The sequence below is a fragment of the Echiichthys vipera genome, assembly GCF_963691815.1.
Source record: "Echiichthys vipera genome assembly, chromosome: 5".
Lineage (NCBI taxonomy): Eukaryota > Metazoa > Chordata > Actinopteri > Perciformes > Trachinidae > Echiichthys > Echiichthys vipera.
In genome coordinates, this window is record NC_139830.1 from 18,205,238 (window position 1) to 18,224,686 (window position 19,449).

At 40.7% G+C, this 19,449-nt stretch overlaps 2 protein-coding genes across 2 annotated transcripts; one reads left to right on the top strand and one right to left on the bottom strand.

Annotated features, from left to right (window-relative positions):
* Window positions 1–2,526: 2,526 nt before the first annotated feature.
* gfm1 (G elongation factor, mitochondrial 1) lies at window positions 2,527–17,106 on the top strand. The gene is made up of 18 exons (XM_083913487.1): window positions 2,527–2,643; window positions 3,334–3,486; window positions 3,614–3,746; window positions 5,192–5,396; window positions 5,852–5,968; window positions 6,162–6,312; window positions 7,373–7,527; window positions 7,612–7,696; window positions 7,792–7,929; window positions 8,263–8,364; window positions 8,879–8,935; window positions 9,021–9,158; window positions 10,322–10,404; window positions 15,627–15,789; window positions 15,917–16,061; window positions 16,172–16,332; window positions 16,466–16,519; window positions 16,899–17,106. Exons 1-18 carry the CDS (start codon window positions 2,569–2,571, stop codon window positions 17,028–17,030), a joined length of 2,247 nt encoding a protein of 748 aa, XP_083769613.1. The 5' UTR covers window positions 2,527–2,568; the 3' UTR covers window positions 17,031–17,106.
* lxn (latexin) lies at window positions 9,812–17,735 on the bottom strand (the record flags this gene model as incomplete). The annotated part of the gene is made up of 7 exons (XM_083913488.1): window positions 9,812–11,330; window positions 11,452–11,514; window positions 12,319–12,455; window positions 12,774–12,948; window positions 13,817–13,879; window positions 13,969–14,145; window positions 17,583–17,735. The coding sequence occupies 7 exons, from the start codon at window positions 17,733–17,735 to the stop codon at window positions 11,208–11,210; spliced, it is 891 nt and encodes a 296-aa protein (XP_083769614.1). The 3' UTR covers window positions 9,812–11,207.
* Window positions 17,736–19,449: the final 1,714 nt, after the last annotated feature.

A 19,449-nucleotide genomic window follows, 5' to 3' on the forward strand; every position in this document is an offset into this window, starting at 1 on the left:
ACACTTTATCTATTTAAGAATAAATCACATTGTCACAATCATTTCATGAGAAGACAACTTTATGCACATCTTGCATTGTAAAGTGACCCTGGGTGTTGTGAAAGGCACCCTCAAGTAAAATGTAATATTATTAATAGTATTATTTTTATGAGTATTATTATTATTGTAATCTGGATTTCCACTTTTTTATCTGGTTCTAATTGATAATCGACATATAGTCAGATATAGAAAACATTCAGCCTACTGATATTCATAAAGTTTGATTTTCACATCAATATTTTTAATAGTTCAGCTGTTCTCCTATTAAAATACACATTCATTGTTAAAGACTGTACTGTATGTACAGTATGCTGAAATAATTCACAGCATCTAAATGAGTCTACTTTGCATTATTCACTGTAAAATATGTCACTGCAGCCACTCAGCTGTTAGGAAGCTCACAGAGAGGAAACAACACAGGAAGGATAACAATGGAAAACAACAGCTCACACCCACAAATGCACACATTCAAGCACATTCTTGTGTAATCGAGATCATAAGTAATCATACAAAATGATTCACACCAGGGGAATGAGTCTCGTTAACATTGAATGGAATTATTGAATTATTTTTAACACAAGTGCACACAGTCACACAGTGACACACACTTTATAGGAGGATGGTCACTTCTTGGCAAACATATAAAACACTAAAACGAAATCTATGATAAAATGACAGTTTAATCCACTAATCACTCACTCATTGACATCTATTATATCATATATCTATATTTATAAAGCATCTATCTTTACATTAAAATGTCAATCATCTGTAAGGAAACAGCCAGCGTGCATTAAAGTAAGTGTAGGTGTGAGATATTTGTTTTTCAAAATACCTCCTGATGAATTTCAATTGGATGTTTTCGTAAAAGTAAAAATTTAGTGATATTTTAAGCATCAGTGGCAACAGAGACACACAGCAGAAGACAGGACTTCCTTAAGATGACTTTAAACTGCTCGAAGACATTAAAAAAAAAAAACATACAGGTTTCTGTGAGATTAAAATAATAATTACACATTTTAAACCCATCACCCATAACTTAACTTAACTTTAACTTACCTGACTCTGGTGTGAGTGAAGCAGCTGTCAGAGGCTGGTAGAGATGTGGAGGTTTATAGCGTTACAGCAGGGTGTGAAGCAGGAGGGGTCTGTCTGTATGACCGTGTGTGTGTGTGTGTGTGTGTGTGTGTGTGTGTGTGTGTGTGTGTGTGTGTGTACTGTCGTGTAGTATCAGCATGCGGTTGAAGTGAACGAGGAAACGCGACATGACAGTGATGGATTTAAGCGCGCTGCCTTCAAGTGCTCCTCGTATTTCCAAGAACTTTATTATTGAGGCCATTTTAATAAGCAGCATTTTATTTTTACTATGTTGAAACTCTAAATAAAACTCATACTTTCACGCCTGATTTAACTAAAACGCACTTATTTAACATTTGGAAATTATAAAATTGCACTGCAGCCTCCTATTTTGCCCTACAAAGGCTCAGTGCATAACTACAAAATCACCAATATCATGATTTCTGCAAAATTTTGTACCTGAAGCTATGGAGGTTAGGACTGATTTGGATAAAAATTTTTAAATGGCAAACTAGTAAACCATAATCCATCATAAATGTGCCAAATTTTCATTTGTTGGCACAGTAAGCAACTTTAACCGCATTTGTTTTTGCTAAAATGTTTTCGTAGTTACTGCACTTCAGCTTTGTAAGGCAGTTTACCACTTCTTACTAGGGATCGACGATATCTATTTTTTTATAAGCCTTAGCCGATGACCGATAGGGACCGCGGATTTTCTTGAGGCCATTATTTGGAACCCAAACTACTTTTGCTCCCTCAATTTACATCATAAAAAAATGACACAAATGTTACGAGTCTCCCTTTTAAGAAAAAAGGAACATTTATTGAACTTCAAAAAGGTGTCTCCAGCAACACGGAGCTGCCTGTGGACGCCTTTCTGTAAATAATGCAGGGAAAAAACTATCAGCGAACGCAGCAGCCCGCATCGGTTGATACTATACACCTAACGCAAATATCGACCAGCGGATGTATCGGTCTGTCCCTATTTCTTACCCTTATCCATAATCTTAAAACTCCCAGAAGTGGCGTGTGCACTTGGGACCTTTATTCATACATTTTTTTTATTTCATAATGTCTTCTTTATGTATTTAATATTGAATATTGTAGGGATTTAGAGTTGTCTGACACCATTTGAAAGTAGCATGTGCCTTTTTTATCCTTTTACATGCCTTGTCAATTTTTTGAGTTTGTGTTTGATCCTCAAACCAAACAAAATAAAAATAGATACCACCCACTAACCGTGTCTTCTTTGTTCAACTGCATTTCTACTTGAAAGCGGCGTAGTTTATTTTCAATAAACGCAAACATTCGCCATTTTTGGCACATCTGAGGTTCCGTAGAGGCGGAAGTAGCGTCTCAGGGTCCGGCGTGACATTCACCGGGTTGTCAGAGTCGGGGGTTGTGTAAAAGGAAGAGGACGACCACCCTTCACCCGACCACGCAGTTGTCACAATGAGAATATTAAAAGCGGGTCTGTCTTTGGCAAAAACGCACCTTTACGCGCCAGGGAGCGTCACTCTTAAAAAGGTAACATTAGGCACCCAGGGGTGTCTGCAGTTGGGTTTGACATCAAGCCTCCGCATGCTCTGCCATCATCCCTCTGCCTTTCACAATCGGTAAACAGACAGACGGGGGTTTGAGTATTCAGGGTTCGTGCGGGTGCTGGAAATCCTTGAAAACACTTGCATTTTATTTTATTAGTGCTTAGATTTCGAATAAAGTGCTTAAAACAGCTTGAAGTGTAGGCGAGGCTATATGAGATGGCACAGGCTGTATGATATAACAGAGAGGAAAGAAGATCTCCATATTTGAGAGAATGAAAATTTTCTGACATTTTTGCATTAAAAATTACTTTTTGACGCTTAACAGATTATCAAAATAATCGGTGACTCTTTTTCTGTTGATCTATTTGTCTATTTACAAACATTATACGTTGTTTTCCTGTGTCTGTCTCTGAAGAAAGATGTCTCGAAACATAAATGTTGGTTTGTTTATAGCACAATAACATCTGATTTAATGTGATGACAAGTAAAAAATAATCAGTGTACTGAATAAAGTGTATGTGCTGTATACAAATATGTAGTTTACCACAGCTGTAAGGTGCTGGAAATCACGAAAATGCACCTTGAAATGCTTGAAAATTGCTTGAATTTGAGTTTGGAAAAGGTGTAGGAACCCTGAATATTGCTCTTCCTCTGTTTGTTTTTTTCTCTGCAGGTGCTCATCAACAGCTGTCGGTCATGCTCCTCTGGGGTCTTTCCCAATGAGAGGATCCGCAACATTGGGATCTCAGCTCACATCGACTCGGGGAAGACCACCCTGACTGAGCGCGTCCTCTTTTACACTGGCAGGATAGCAGCAATTCACGAGGTGGGCGCTGGGAAATGAACCTAGTTTGGGTATTCATGGAGCCTTTTGCTGTCAGGTGAGGTTAAAGGTGCACAGGTTTTATTCATGACCTGCCCCCCCACCCCCACCCCCACCCCCCCGTTTGTAGGTGAAGGGGAAGGACGGCGTTGGAGCCACAATGGACTCTATGGAGCTGGAGAGACAAAGGGGCATCACCATACAGTCAGCTGCTACATACACTGTGTGGAAGGATCACAACATCAACATCATTGACACACCAGGTACTAAAAGTTGTTCTCAGTATATGGCCCTGGGGCATTTGACCCCCTGTTTGTGCTCATTTGGATACGGACGTTAGGTAATACTGCATTACTTTTCTTTAGAGGCTACTCCTAAAGTTTGAGGGCTGAGATTCTCTGACTTAAGTACCAAGTATGGGTCCACCTCCATAAACGTTGGATCAGACATTTGATTATGTCTTTTGATTAGAGCCTACCTGCCTGGTAAATGCCCATGTTCTTCAAACCTAATGCCCCCAGCTTATGATGCAAGCCGAGATAACCCTGATGACCGCGTGGAGTGCTTCTTTCAAGGCCTATACCCTCTCAGTGATATCGTGCTTGAAAGGTGCAAATCATATAACGTTTCACGCAGGATTCAAAACCTTTAAAAAGCAGAGAAAATGTAAAGAGGAAGCTAGAAACCAAAAGGCAGAGTTCATGTTTTTTCTTCACTGACCGCTCATTCAGTGTCTGTGGTCACGCAGTTGTCCGAGTTTTGAGTGAAAACCAACAATTTTCCATTTCAAAGCTGCAGTCGGCAAGTCTGGCAGATCGAGTTGACTCCTGTCTAATATCGAATGTTTACAGCTCTCACGCCCCTCCCCCACTACCACCGAGCTCCTCAGCTCCCTCCCATTGAGTGCTCATCAGTGCACCAGATTCCTATGAACGCGCCCGTCTCTTCTCTCATCGATAAATGGCATGGAGCAGATGCTACACAGAGGAAGGCTGGCTCACTTACTCATAGATAGCAATTGTTGACATCATTCAGCGTGTGTCTGACAGTCAGCTCTCACACAACCCTGCGCTGAGTGGACAGGATGATATGGGCAAAGACGATTGTAGAAAAACAAACAACAGGCTTTAGATGCATGCATGCATTATTTTCTAAACCCCGGTGATTTATGTTGTTCTATCGGAGCATAGTGTCGGTTTCAGTGACTATGATCAAACAAATGTTGCCGATTGCAGCTTTAATGAATGTGCAACTGCATTTAAATGCACAAATTTCTCCGGTATGAGTGTAATCACTGACTATAACTCTCTACACTGCTATACTCTATACTCATTTCTGTCAAATCTTTACTGTTTGATAATGGCAGAAAGATGTCCAAAAAAAACACTTTGAAGTTTTACAGAAAGTAAAAGAACAGACTCAACTTTCTCAAAAGCAACAACAGATGTAAATACAATAAGTTACATCTCTGCTTGAAGGCTATTATGCTTGCCTGGACACAGACAGCATGGATTCAATTCAGAGAGATGTAATTATATGGTAAATCACCCTTTATCTGGACTGTGCAGGTTCTAGCCACCATATCAGCGATGGTCCGCCCTGCTGAAGTGTCTAAAATGATTCATCTTAACAAGCTCCAGGGCTGTACCTCACAAGCTGAAAGTATTTTTCGTTCTCTAAGCGTCACCGTTCCTTGCTGTTTCTCTAGGCCACGTGGACTTTACCATCGAAGTGGAGCGAGCTCTGCGTGTGCTGGATGGAGCCGTGCTGGTCCTGTGTGCGGTGGGCGGAGTCCAGTGTCAGACCATGACAGTGAACAGACAGATGAAACGCTACAACGTCCCCTTCCTCACCTTCATCAACAAACTAGACCGCATGGGCGCCAACCCCGGCCGAGCCCTGCAGCAGATGAGGTACGGCACGCTCACACATACATACAGAGGGCTCCTGATCCGTAACACAGAGTCATCACAATATTTCTTACTCAGTACCTCAGTAGTGATTTTGTAACATAGATGATATTCTACCAAAAACAATGTGCTCTAATCATTAGTCGTGAGTATGTCTGCTATTTATTAACTTGGCAAACTTTTCTTAATTTATAATACAGCTTCTAAAACTATGAAAATCATGACAATTATGATATGACAATAGAAATCCCAGATCAGATATAATAACAATGTAAATTGAAACAAGTATATCTTAATTTGTTTAAATGTAACTTCTACATGCATCCAGTATGTCTTTCCTTAACGTTTGATCAATTTTTTTTTTTAAATAAACCAAACAATAGATGTGGATGAAAAAAAAAGGCTTGATCATCGTTCCACAAACAATGTTGTAATCAGCTGTGGTTTTCCTTCCCCAGATCCAAACTGAACCACAACGCAGCCTTCGTGAGTATCCCCATGGGCCTGGAGGGGAACATGCGCGGCATCATCGACCTTGTAGAGGAGAGAAGCATATATTTTGAAGGACCTTTTGGGTGAGGGACTCACCTCCTGGTAGCTTGACCATGAAAGGATCCGTTTCTGTTGTGTTCTGTTGGTTATTTTTGTCCGCACCGTAATATTAGTAGCAGAAAGATTTTTTACCATAAACGAAGACAGCTTGGCTGCAGTAGAACAGACCTACAGGTGTCGAACGATCTGACTAACTCACTTCCTTCCTCTCTACAGTCAGACTCTCCGCTACGATGAGATCCCGACAGATTTCCGTGCCGAGGCTGAGGACCGGAGGCAGGAGCTTGTGGAGTGTGTGGCTAACGCTGACGAATTCTTGGGAGAGATGTTCTTGGAGGAAAAGATTCCAACCAAGGACGATCTGAAGGTTTGTCCTTAAAAGAGAGAGAGCGTGATTAAATCTGAGTGATTTCAGAAAACTATTACAAGGCCGTCAGCATTTCTTAAGCTTGAACCGTATTAATCTCTTTCTATATATACATACTATATATTTATATATATATGCTATTTTTTATCTTATTTTGTCATATTCTGTTGCTGCTGTGACAAAGAACTTCCCCGTCTGCGGGACATTAAAGGTTTTCTGATTCTGATTCTGATTTATATATATAAGGATTAACAATTCGCTTCCTATTAAACTATGACTCATAGTTGATTCATTTGTTTTTTAAATAACTTAATGTTGTTTTCATGATGTTCTATCAATATGGAAGTGAACATTAGCCTCTCTCTTAAAACCAGAAACCAGGGACGTCATCAAGTATAAAGTGTGGTCTTTTTTTTGTTTTCTTTTTTTATACCCAAATGAGCTTTATTTTACTGTGGAGTGGTCAGTTGTGAAACAGAAACTGTCCCCATATACTCATTCATACATTCCTCTGGGTGCTCTCAGTGTCATCTATGGCATCTTTCACTATTCATTGTCTGGTGCCGCTCCACACTTCATATTTGATGACATCACAAATTGAAGTTTTAGCGCTCGTATGTGTGTTGTTCATATGTGCTAATGTTTTTGGACTTCCTTAGACAATAGGAATAACATGAATGAATTTGAATAAACGTAGAAGTCCCGAGGGGGACATTAATCTGTGTTACGAACGTCATGGCAATCCATCCAAAAGTAGTCAAGACATTTCATTAAAAAACAAAAATGTCAACCAATCAAACCAAAACCGAAACAGCAACCCGTCCACTTTTGTCTGAGATATTTTTAGTCTGGACCAAAGTGGCGGACCTGGCAGTTCTGACAAAATTAAGGCATCTTTGAGATCTAATTTTGACCAGTCTTCCTCCAAAACACTACATTGATCATTTAGACTCAAACAAGAACTTGACAATCATCAAACAAATCCTTTCCAAACGCTTTGTGTGAAGAATATAAATAATGCCGTTGCCCAAGACTCTCTTGTCCCTTCACTGTCCTCCAGGCTGCAATCCGCAGGGCCACAGTGCAGCGTCTCTTCACTCCAGTGTTGGTGGGCACCGCGTTGAAGAACAAGGGCGTCCAGCCTCTACTGGACGCTGCCCTGGACTACCTGCCGAACCCCACTGAAGTCAAAAACTATGCTATCCTCAATGACGAGTGAGTATGGACCAGGGTTGATCTCTAATAACCTTTTAAGATAAACACTGTGCACTAATGTCAGTGGGTTTGTCACTGTGTTAGAGAGGTCAGTGAAAAATCAAAGATTGAAATGGACCCTACAAGAGACGCTACGAACCCATTTGTTGGTCTGGCCTTCAAACTGGAGGTAGGATACTATTTCTGTATCTTTATTTCTGCATTTCTCTTAACAGGAAGGTCTCAATCTGTTTTGTTGTTTCCTGTGGTGTCTGTCGTTATCAGGCGGGGAGATTTGGCCAGCTGACGTACGTGCGGGTGTATCAGGGCTGTCTGAAGAAGACTGAGTACATCTACAACACACGGACAGGCAAGAAAGTCCGAGTTCAGAGGCTGGTGCGCCTCCACGCCGATCAGATGGAGGTGAGAACAAGCCGGCTTACGTCAACGGGCTGTCGAAGGTCACAGTTTTCCATCTGCGGTTTGCTGGTTAAACAGCAGAGGACCATGACGGGTCAAAATGGTTAGGTTCCTCTTTTGGAAGTAGTCAAGTGTGTAGATAACGACCACATCCCCCTGTGATGTGTTATGTTTCCATCAAAGCATCAAAACAAGACATGAAACTGTTGAATATTTGGTCTTATATTTCTGTTATTTGTTATATGTCTTTTGAATCAACGCAGTCCTGAAACGTTAGCATCTTGACCTCTTATTTTCATCCTTCCTTTGTTTCCTTTCTATCGTGCCATTTTTCAGGATGTGGATGAGGTTTACGCAGGAGATATTTGTGCTCTGTTTGGGATTGACTGTGCCAGCGGAGACACTTTCACAGCCAGGAGCAGCGATAACCTCTCCATGGTGAGTGACTAATGGGCGAGGAACCTTCCTTTCCTTTCTTCACTCCATGAGAATAATCCTGTGTAGGGATGCAGGATATTGGATTTTTTGCCGATAGCCGATATTTTACAACTCATTGGACCGATAACCGATACCGATATGCACACAAATGCGACATGCAGACATAAAATACAAAGCTTAAAATAATAAAATATTCATGCCTTGTTCAAAATAATAAAATCACTTAAACTTGTGTTATATAAAGCATGCCTTATTTATTTATGACAATTTATTATAAACAAAACAAGTGAGGTACATCCTATTTATCATGTCATGCTGTGCACGTAATCCTCCCGCCGTTGGGCATTTAGGCTGATGTAATCAAGGAAGCAGCAGTGTTTATTTATCGGTTTATTATTTCGTTGTGTTAGCCCATAATACATTTTAAAGTCAATATCGGCCGATACGGATAGCTTGTCGATATTATCGTGCATCTTTAATCTTGGGCTCATTTTGTTGTCACGTTGTCCCACAGGAGTCTATTCACGTCCCAGAACCGGTCATCTCCATGTCAATGAAGCCATCCAACAAGGTAAAAATACCTTAGTTTACTCATTACTGTAAAAAAATGATCTATCCGTCTATTAACTTTTTTCTTTATCCTACTTCCAAACCAGAATGACATGGATAAATTCTCCAAAGGCATTAACCGTTTTACCAGGGAAGATCCGACATTTCGAGTGCATTTTGACACTGAGAGCAAAGAAACCATCATCTCAGGCATGGGGGAACTGCATCTGGAAATCTACTCCCAGGTACGCAGTCCGAGGATGTTCTGCATGTTTAATACCTTCTGCAATAACTAAGTGTCTTACTGATGGTGCTTTATGTATGTATGTATATATACGTATGTATATGTATATATATATATATATATATATACACACATATAAATTCAGCAGTGACGTGTAACATAGTCACTACGAGCGACTTTGGTGGGTTCAGACTACACAATATCTTTGGCTGTTCTGTCGGTCACGGTCACATTAGGCGATTTAGAGTCATAAAATGCTGCGATTTGGCTAAGGGACCTGAGAAGACTACACGACCACACTACTGGTCGAAGTTCTCCATCTTTCACGACATAGGTGATGACGGAAGGAGGTGATCGGAACAGACTTCTAAGAACAAACCGTAGCTGGCGTTTGATGATGGATGTCTTGTGTTTGGAAAAGCCTTGGAAAAAAAAGACAACTGATCTTCCCTGTTTTACACCAACAACATTTTTATCTTTCACATCAGCGCACTGTGGTCAAAGTCAGTCAAGTTCTAATAAGCTAGTCCTCCTGTTGGGGCGTTGTGAGGCGTCCCAGAAGCGGCGGTGGTTTTCGTCTTCTGTGCATGTTACACAGGATAAAAGCCCCGATTGATGCAGGCGGTGTCCTACGACGGCCGCATCAGGCTTTAATTAGGCTCATATTCTATGATTATTATTACATACAAAAATCTTACTAATTAATCACTTTATTTAAATGTATTCAGCAAACAAGAGCTTTACACACAACCATACCTTAATATTTGATGACTATAGTGGTATATTATGTAATCTTGGGTGTTTAGAGTGATACAGCGTTACTTACAGTGTTATTTACATTTAAAAGGGTTTTAAATCTAATTCTTAAGGCAAATTGTAGCAAACCATAGTCAACTTTAATCACATAAAACAAAATAGTGGCTAGAGAAAATGCTGAGTGGCTAGAAACTTTGGAAAACCACTAGCATCAGTGGCCGGTGAGAAAAAAATGACTGTCAAGCCCTGGCAGTCGGTTTTTGAAAATATGATTCTGTTTTTACAACGTTTTTGTCTCCATCGTCTCTCCCTATGAAGAAGAAATAAATGTAAATGAATCACTTGTTATTTTAAATGATCTGAACTGTGTTTCTGTTGGTCAGTTCTTGTTTTGGTTTGTTTTTTCAGAGGATGGAAAGAGAATACAACTGTCCCTGTGTGATGGGAAAACCCAAAGTGGCTTTCAGAGAGACGATCACCAGTCCTGTACAGTAAGTGCTGATCTCCTGAGACACACGCTAGGGCTGGGTGAGATATATAGAGTTTTTAAAATATATTGATATATTTTTAAACACGATATAGAAAATATCGTGTATACAGAGATTTATGTTGTGTTAAAATAAGGTTATACGTCTCTTTTGTGGAGCCGCCAGTTTGCTATATCTCCTCTCTGAGTGAAACCAACACCAGCCCCTCCCCTACCCGCTCACTCACATGCGTCCGGCATGTGGCACCAACACAGAGACAGACCCAAGCGAGAGCAGCCAAAGAGGAGTGGTTAGAAAAATAAATTAAAAATAATGGCTCGATCATTTGGATTTAAAGCAAACAGCTAAACAGCAAATTCAGTTCAAATATGACGAATCTCTACAACCTTTTACAAAAGCGCCATAAAAGTGCAATACGAGGAGTGTGTAAAACTTTGTGCTGAAGGTCTTGACTGACTATATATATATACAGTATATATATTTAAGCAATAGCTCACAGCAGGCCTTGGTATGTTGGGATTATAATCACGGTTTAGGGGTGTTGCTCGACCTGACGCAATTTATTTATTTTATTTAATATTATTATGTATTGTTATCTAACAAGCCAGTAGTTTATTTTTTTTGTCAATTGCATGTACATGTTGATACTGTGCAGCTGGTTATTACAAGTGATGTGTGTTGATTTGACTTGGAGCTGACTTTGATTTGTTTTTTCTGTATGGGAAAAAACATTGAGCTATATACCGAGCATAGCCATTCAGCTAAAAAAGTATCTAGGTCTGCGTTTTGGTCCATATCGCCCAGCCCTAACACACACACTCAATGGTGGTTTTTCCACAACCACCGCAGCGTGGCAGCAGCTTCATCTGCAGCACTTTAACTCCCTCTGGAGGAGACCAGGTGAACAACAGCTTCCAATGAATGATCTCCTGCAAAAATAACAGAATTTTGAACTCCTTAAGAGGAATATCTGGCAGTAAAACCTCACACAGTGCATACTCATGAGAGTCAGTAAATTAAATTAGCAAAAAAACGTTGATAAGTGGTTACCTGGGACACCATGTCATGCAGCAGTGTGTGACAGTCAAACTTCAGCTGGTCGTTCTCGGTCTCCTGCAGCAGACAGGGAGCAGAAGAAGACACATGACACACTGTATTAAATAGATTTGTGCATCCTCATCTTCTTAAGTTTTTATCATCCAGGTTGATATACATGTTGACCTTATGTTGAAGAGCAAACTTTGTTTTCATTGCAATATGAACTAATATTTTTACTTTTATGACAGAAAAAACAGTTTCCATTACTGTTGTATATGTGAATAAACCACAAACTAGGGCAGAATGTTGAAACTTCTACTGAGGTTTTTTTTTTTTTTTTTATTTGGTTTTGAATGCCTGTCGTCATATTTTATCCTCAATTTAAATAAAGTGATTTATTATGTATTTTATTAAATCAACTTCCTTTAATGACTATAACTCGTCAGTTTGATCAAAAAAAAAGGCTAATGATGAAATAATAATCGCGCCTTAGGGATAGCAACATTATGCTACGACAGAAACGGAGCTCTGGAGTTATTGGAAATGTTTGAGTCACACGGGTCGTAAACAGTCCTGCGTGGCCACCACTAGAGTCTAATTCTACAAATACTAATATACACTATATTATATTTATATATATATATTAGTGTATGTATGTTTATGTTGAATGTATAATACTAATAATATTAGTGTAGCCCAATATTTATCTACAGCTGCGCAGAAATATTGGATTTAAACAGCAAAGATTAGACGTGCAAAAAAAGCTGTGCTACGTTCAAATTTAGAAATTGAATGTAAACATTATGAGCGCGTAAAACATTTTGATACAGCCCTACAATTAACCCAGCTTATTAATGATTAATAAGAAAACAAACGTACCAGCTGTGTGATGTTGGCCACCTGAGCCATGCCGTACAGAGTGTTTTCAGTGGATTCATTCAGCATGACGAAGCTGGAGGCCGCATGACCGAGGTGCCAGAAAGGCTCCATGTCTGGATCGATGTGACCGTGGCTGTCTGTTGGTCAGAATGTCAGTGTGTTAATGAAGGGAGTTTAAGTTGGCGTGGCGCTGGATTATGCCACATGCTTGTCATGTAAACATTTGCTGTGTGTGTGAGCTCATAATGTACAGAATATTACTCCATCAGAGTTCGCTCAGATGTCAGGCATTAGTGTTGCGTCAGTGTGAGTAAGAAGAACACAGATGTCACTCAAAAACCACAAATACTAACACCGCTGAAATCCCCAAATGCTGCAATTTCGAACTGCCGATGTTATGCAATGCCCGACTTTGTGAGTTGATTAGCATTCGTCGTTTGCTTTCTTGTACATACCAGGTAAATGTGGTGTCGACAGAAGGCTTTGATTCGTCTTGTACTGTTGGTACAAGGCCTCTTCTTGAGCCTTTGTGTCGAGTTTAAGGAGCTCCTCACACGAGGCCTGAACCTTGGGTGGGCGCTGCTGTTCTCCCCTGGGAAACAAAACCTCTGCGGAGCAATTCCCTGTAGTCTGGATGCAAAAAAAAGAGGATTATAGTATTAAAAAGAAGCAAATAAAAGAAAGGGAGGTTTGATAAGAAAGAAGTTGAGGGGAGTGGTAAGGCGTAGTCCAGTTGTTACCATAGCAACCAGTGAGTTAAGGTTGCACCACACTGCCTCCTTTTTTATCTGCTGTTTAGTTAAGTCTTGTCAAACCTGCTCACTCTAAAGCCGGAGATTATTTACTTTTAGAAAAACTCTTAAAATATCTTTCCATAAGCACTGTGAATGCAACGCCATTAACGTATATTACGTCCAACCCTGTTTGAGAGATTCAGTCTTCCCAGACAAATAAGCACAAAAGTGACTCTCCTAGTGCAGGGTAGTCAAAGGTTGTTTTTTTTTAATGATCTGATTCAGGAGCAGAATTCATCATTAGATATTTGATTTTTACTCTATTTTAAAGGTGCCTTTTACTTACTAAGCAGGGACAGCTGACTCATCTACTGTTATTTTCTGTTCAGTAAGCAGCACCGTCTCTGTAAAACTACATTAAATCTACTCACATTTATGAAAACGACCAAATATGTTTACAAAGCTACTCTACGTAAGACAGACTGTATTGCCTTGGACAGTGTCTTGGACTAGCAGTGTCTGCAGTATTAAACAACAGTTGAAAACAAAACGAAACAAATGCATTCATCCAGCTATTTAACATGCCCGTCTGCATCAGAAGAAGTGCACAGTCTGCACACATAGTAAGAAACATGACCGCTACGACACGCCATGTGCGTGTCCAGCCTGGGTGATGTTAAGATCTTTGATGGACAGGGGGACAAAAGGAAGCGACTGAAGGACTCACTGCTGTATCTAACTCATGTGTAAGCCTGTCATCTTACATTGCTGACGAGCTCCTTCACTGAGATCTTCAGCTGATACTTTCTTCCAGAGTTGGCCACATCCTAAAAGGAAAGTCAGAATTAACCACAGCTGATAGACGTTGGAACTTCACTGTAAAAACTAAACTATAAGAGTTAAGAGTTCAGCTGACCTCTGCGTTCCCGCTGTAGACCTTGTCCAGTAAGAACCGCCTATATGGAGAGCCGTAGCGGGTGTTGAGGTCGTGTTCAACCACTTTGGCTGCCCTGTTAGCAGCGTAGTAATTCGGGTTCAGCTCTCCTGTCTCCATCATCTCCTCTTCAGGCTCCTCTTCCTCTAATACTTCCAGCTGTGATTCCAGAGAAAAAGAAAAAGGGCAGACAGTGAGGGAGGAAATCCTGAAAAGACAGAACAGAACAGGGATGGGCTTCTAACCCCTGGAGGACTTTGACCCTTAGGTGTTAGCAGGGTGGAGCTTTTCTCTTGGGTCGGTTTGTCTCCAGGTAAAGGCTCCAACATCCATTGAGCAATGGAAGTGGAAAGGAAAGCAAATAGGTAGCAGTGTAAGAAACAGAACAAGGTGAAGAGGTGGACAGCTGAAAAATGAATTAGAGAAGGGAGTCTTGCCTGTAAGTTAGATGCTGCCTGTTACTTTGGAAGTAGAAACAAGTGGAAAGATTACTTCCCACTTCCTATGACACAGAGCTCCATGAGGACTGCCCCCTTTTTAAAGAGACAGAGCTCCTTCCTGCTGTCTCCCTATTTAATCAGCTTCACATGTGACGAGCAAATGTGGATCAGTCAGATTTGGTGCTGCAGCAGCTCTGTATTTCTTTATACAGTATTTTTCTGCCACATTGATCAAACACCAGTCACTGTAGTCTAATAACAAACGTTCTTCTTGTAACTTTTTATGTAAGAACATGATGCATGATTTCTTCTTCTGTTGCTAAATGGACCGTTGTGTTAAAAAATGTGTTTTCTTTTTTTATGTTTGCTGAGACTGTCCCCATATCCTGACGGCACAGTGAGAAAGACACTCCTTCAACCGCAGAAACTTTGTTAGTTAAGGTGGTGGGGGGTGTGGATTGGTGGGCGTTTGTGCGATATAGATTACAGACTTTGTACTACATTGAACAATTACCAAAATATTGTAATAAATAATAAGCCTTTCAAAATAACATCTGGAACAAGAACAATGCAACTATAGATAAATACATAAAGTGCTAAACAGCAACTGAAACAAGAAGAATTTGTCCAACTTTAACTAAAGAAAGTGCAAAGGTGGTCAGTCACTACTTTTGGCAGAGCTGACATGTAGCATGGCTGCAGGCTGTCCTCTTTGGTTTAACATCGAACAACTCCGGGGCCCTGTTAAAATTAAACTCTTTCATAGGTAGACATAGTTACTGATTCTAATGTAGGCTGTCAGACTGTTGCCCAGCAGCATTGTCGTTCTTGATCTAGACACAGAGAGTGAATGAAGTTTAGATTTTTTTATACTTTTGTATAATATTTACAATTTTGATAGAATCTAACAGGACGCAAGCGAGCGTCAGCGATAACATCACTTCGATTGGCCTACATTGTTTCCTGTGGGAACGTCCTAACTGGCACCATCTGTTCATAACACCACTTTGGTCTCAAACAGCAACATGAGCAGGGTGGCATCCATTGCCAACAAAATTGCTCTGGTTCGATAGGCGTTTCCACTGTGTCGCGCTGCTTCTAAATGTGGATATTGTGTCTTAATTTGTATATCTGGAGTTTTGTAACAAAAATAATTCCCCCCCAGGGTTTTTAAAGTATTTCTGATTCTTTTTCCCACAGGTTTGAGTTCACCCATAAGAAGCAGTCTGGCGGCTCTGGACAGTACGGCAAAGTTATCGGAGTCCTTGAGCCCCTTGAGTCAGATAATTTCACCAAGCTGGAGTTTGAAGACCAGACTATCGGAACAAACGTCCCGAAGCAGTTTGTACCAGCTGTTGAGAAGGTTCGTTTCCCTAACTTATGTGTCGTCACATCTATATGTACCTTCAATCTAATAGTAATAGTAGTTACTTGAACACTAAGTGAAAGGCATTTGTCTCTCTTGCTTGTTTCTTCCCATCATGCTGCAGGGCTTCATGGAGGCCTGTGAGAAGGGACCCCTGAGCGGGTACAAGATCTCAGGAGTCAGGTTCGTCCTGGAAGATGGAGCGCATCACATAGTGGACTCCAACGAGATCTCCTTCATCCGCGCAGGAGAGGGCGCTGTAAAACAAGGTGAGAGGTTTCAATCTAACCTCCCGTTTCACGTCATCTCACCCCGCGTTGGCTTCACCGCTGCATTTTGTCAGCGTACATTAATGCTGGTTTCAACACGCTCTCCTCAGCTATGGAGAAAGCCAACGCCGTCATCCTGGAACCGATCATGTCCGTGGAAATCATAGCACCTCAGGAGTTTCAGGGAGCGGTCATTTCAGGTGTAAGCCGCCGGCACGGCGTCATCACGGGACAGGACGGAATTGAGGGATACTTCACTCTGTACGCCGATGTGAGTCCAGTTTGTAAATTATTCACAGACATAGAAAGGGATGTTCGATAAGAAATCTATCTGCGGTCATTTTAGCGTTATTATTATTATTATTATTTGTATTTGACTAATTTCTGCCTGTTCCTACCAACAGATTCCACTAAACGACATGTTCGGTTATGCCACAGAACTGCGCTCCTGCACTGAAGTAAGTTCAACCTGCAAAACAACTTATATCCGTAGTATATCTGTAGTCCATCGCGGCCCATTATTCTATTATTTATATACCTATCTTGTAGCAGTCTTTATTATAAAACAGGTTATCAAGTTTTCCATTAGTTGTTTATTAAACCTAACCCTGTTTAGTTTCCCTAACTGAGACCTAATACTTTGTGATAGTCTAATAATGTATTTGTGTATTTGCTAAGCACCGTACTGTACTTTACAACATGCAGGAGTTTTTAGGTTTTTTTTTCCAGCCTTGAGTAACGTCTGTAGTCTTGCCCATCTGGTTGTTGGCACAGCCTCCACCAATCACTACAGAGGAGTCTTAAAACTCAGAATACCTCCGTCTGTTGTTTATTCAGGGCAAAGGGGAGTACACCATGGAGTACAGCAGATACCGGCCCTGCCTGTCATCCACGCAAGAAGAACTCATCCACAAATACCTGGAGGCTACAGGACAGCTGCCTGTGAAGAAGAACAAGTGGAAGAGCTGAACACTGTCAAATCTACCCGACTGTAAACTGCTGGACTTCCCCTTCATCCTTACACACATTTGCTGCCCATCATCAACCGTGACTCGACAAGAAGGCTTTAATTCATGGAGCCATGAAAAACTGACTTTTTTTTTCTTTTTGTAGCCAGTTTTCTCCGTAATGATTGACCCCCTGTGGAAAACATATTTATTACCTTGATTTTAGCCCCTTGTTGGTAAGGAACGCTCAGTGTTTTTGACATGAGCTTATAATGACTTTTGTACTATGTACAGAGTAGTCCTGATGTAATAACGACTGCAACAAATATATATATCCGTCTTTTCAAATGTACTTCTTTGTGTCTTTGTCTCAACTTATTACAAACACCTGATTCTTAGAAACCCACTTATTCTTGTAAAGCAACCTTTTTTCTGTGTGGCTAAACTTTCACATGAGCAATACATGTTAATAGTTAATAATAATTAACTCTAAAACAAATGAAAACCAGCAAAAAAAGAAAGAAAGAGAAGCACGATTACACACCTAAGCCATTGGGGGCTAGTTTCTCCTCACCTGTCCAAAGATCTCAGTTTCCTCCACCGTCTCTGGTACGCTGTTGGGATGAACCGTCGTGTCCACTGAGTCGGGTTCAGGTTTCATCATCTCCAAGGGGCTCCCAGTCACTCCGGTTAACAAAGCCAGAGCAAGGATGATCCTCAGACTCATTATAGTAAGCTGTAAAACACAGATGCTAGAGAAAGAGGGGGGAAAACCACTTCTGTGAAAGAGCGCAGGAAGGGAAATGACCCTCCTGTCAGGAGTGGAGTTATATAACAGGAGGAGGGAGCAGAAAGAAGAGACTGTCCAGATCTTCCCGTCTTCCTGGCACAACCTGTTTATTTTCCCCCCTCCTAACTAAACAAACTGCTCCACTTTTATCTGGTACTGTGCTTCGTACGCTCTGATGCAACTCACTTAAGCTGTCAGCAACTAGATGTTTCAGCAGCCTCACAGGAACAACTGATTAGTTTAGGGGTTATCCCGTTAGAGCAGCTGTCATTAATATGTGCGTTTGATGGGATGCAGCCTCGCCTGGGCCACTGATTAAATGAAGAATGACGTTTCGCTGAGCCAAATTAAATATGTCCTGGCAATTTGGGGTAGTTCAAATACAAAGTCTACACAGTTTAAGATTCATAACAACAGGAAACACTGCCACTTTGTGAGAGATCACGGACCACAGACTGAGATAATGATAAGCAAAAGGGTTTGATTATGCTCTGCTGTTTGTCAGTATTAGTTTTTGTTTTCTATTTAATTAAAAAAAAATAAGATTGGAACAACATAGTAGAGATTCAATGTGTGGGATACCTTTTCTATAAAGCCGTATCAGACTCTGATCTTGGAACACAAACAGTCGTATTTCTGACTAATGACGTGCTCTATAGATTGTTGCCTTCCCTAAAATTAGGTGGATTAGATCATTGAGTTTGCTGACCATTTGTGAATCACAGAAATATTTTCATTAGTTCATTGGTCAGTAAAAACTTTAATGACACTTAAAGGGGCAGCATATGAGATTCAGAACATCAATGTAGCAGCAAACATATATTTGCTATGTAAAGATAAAGTGGAGTAATGACGTCCTGAGCAGAGAATTAAGTCATTCTTTCTCTCCGAGCTTCTCTGTTCTTTGTTTCGGTTTGCATGCATGTGAATTCGACCCTTTGAAAGAGTTGGCCCTCCCCTTTCCTCCCTTAGTTGAGATGAGAGCAATCCAAGCCTCCGCCACAGCGATTTCCTGGTCGATCCAGTACAGAAGTGCCAAAAACTACAAAAACTACACAAAAACACTAGGGGCAGGTTTCATAATAGAGCAGTTTCTCATTGACCCCTATGTTAAACTTCTTTAAGCCCTGGTGAAAAAAAACATTCTAGTCTGTATGTTTAGGTCATACCTCCATGACAACACTGAGTGGGGTGAATTTTTTTGTACCAGGCTAGTTTTTATTTTATTGGAGGTTAAAATCTATGAATAATTAGGGGCACAGCCTCTTGAGTGACAGCTAGCTGCTGGCCCTAACTTCTCCTCGGAGGTAGGAGAACGGACCTCAACATAGAGGCTACATCCATTTTTTATACAGTCTATGATCCAACCCATTCCAAGACTCTGACATAGCACCTTTTAATGTGTTCAATCAAATCCAAATTGACAAATGATCAGCCTCAAGACAAACATACTGACAGAAAGGCGTTTCATCATTACTGAGTCACACTGAGTTGCAGTTAATGTAACTGAAATCAACTTAATAACTACAGAAACTTCATTACTCACAAGAATAATCCCTCTTGTCAATGATGCGTACGATATTCTGTAATTGATGGTGGATGTACACTCAGTGGCCACTTTGTTGGATACACCTGTACAACCTATTGCAAA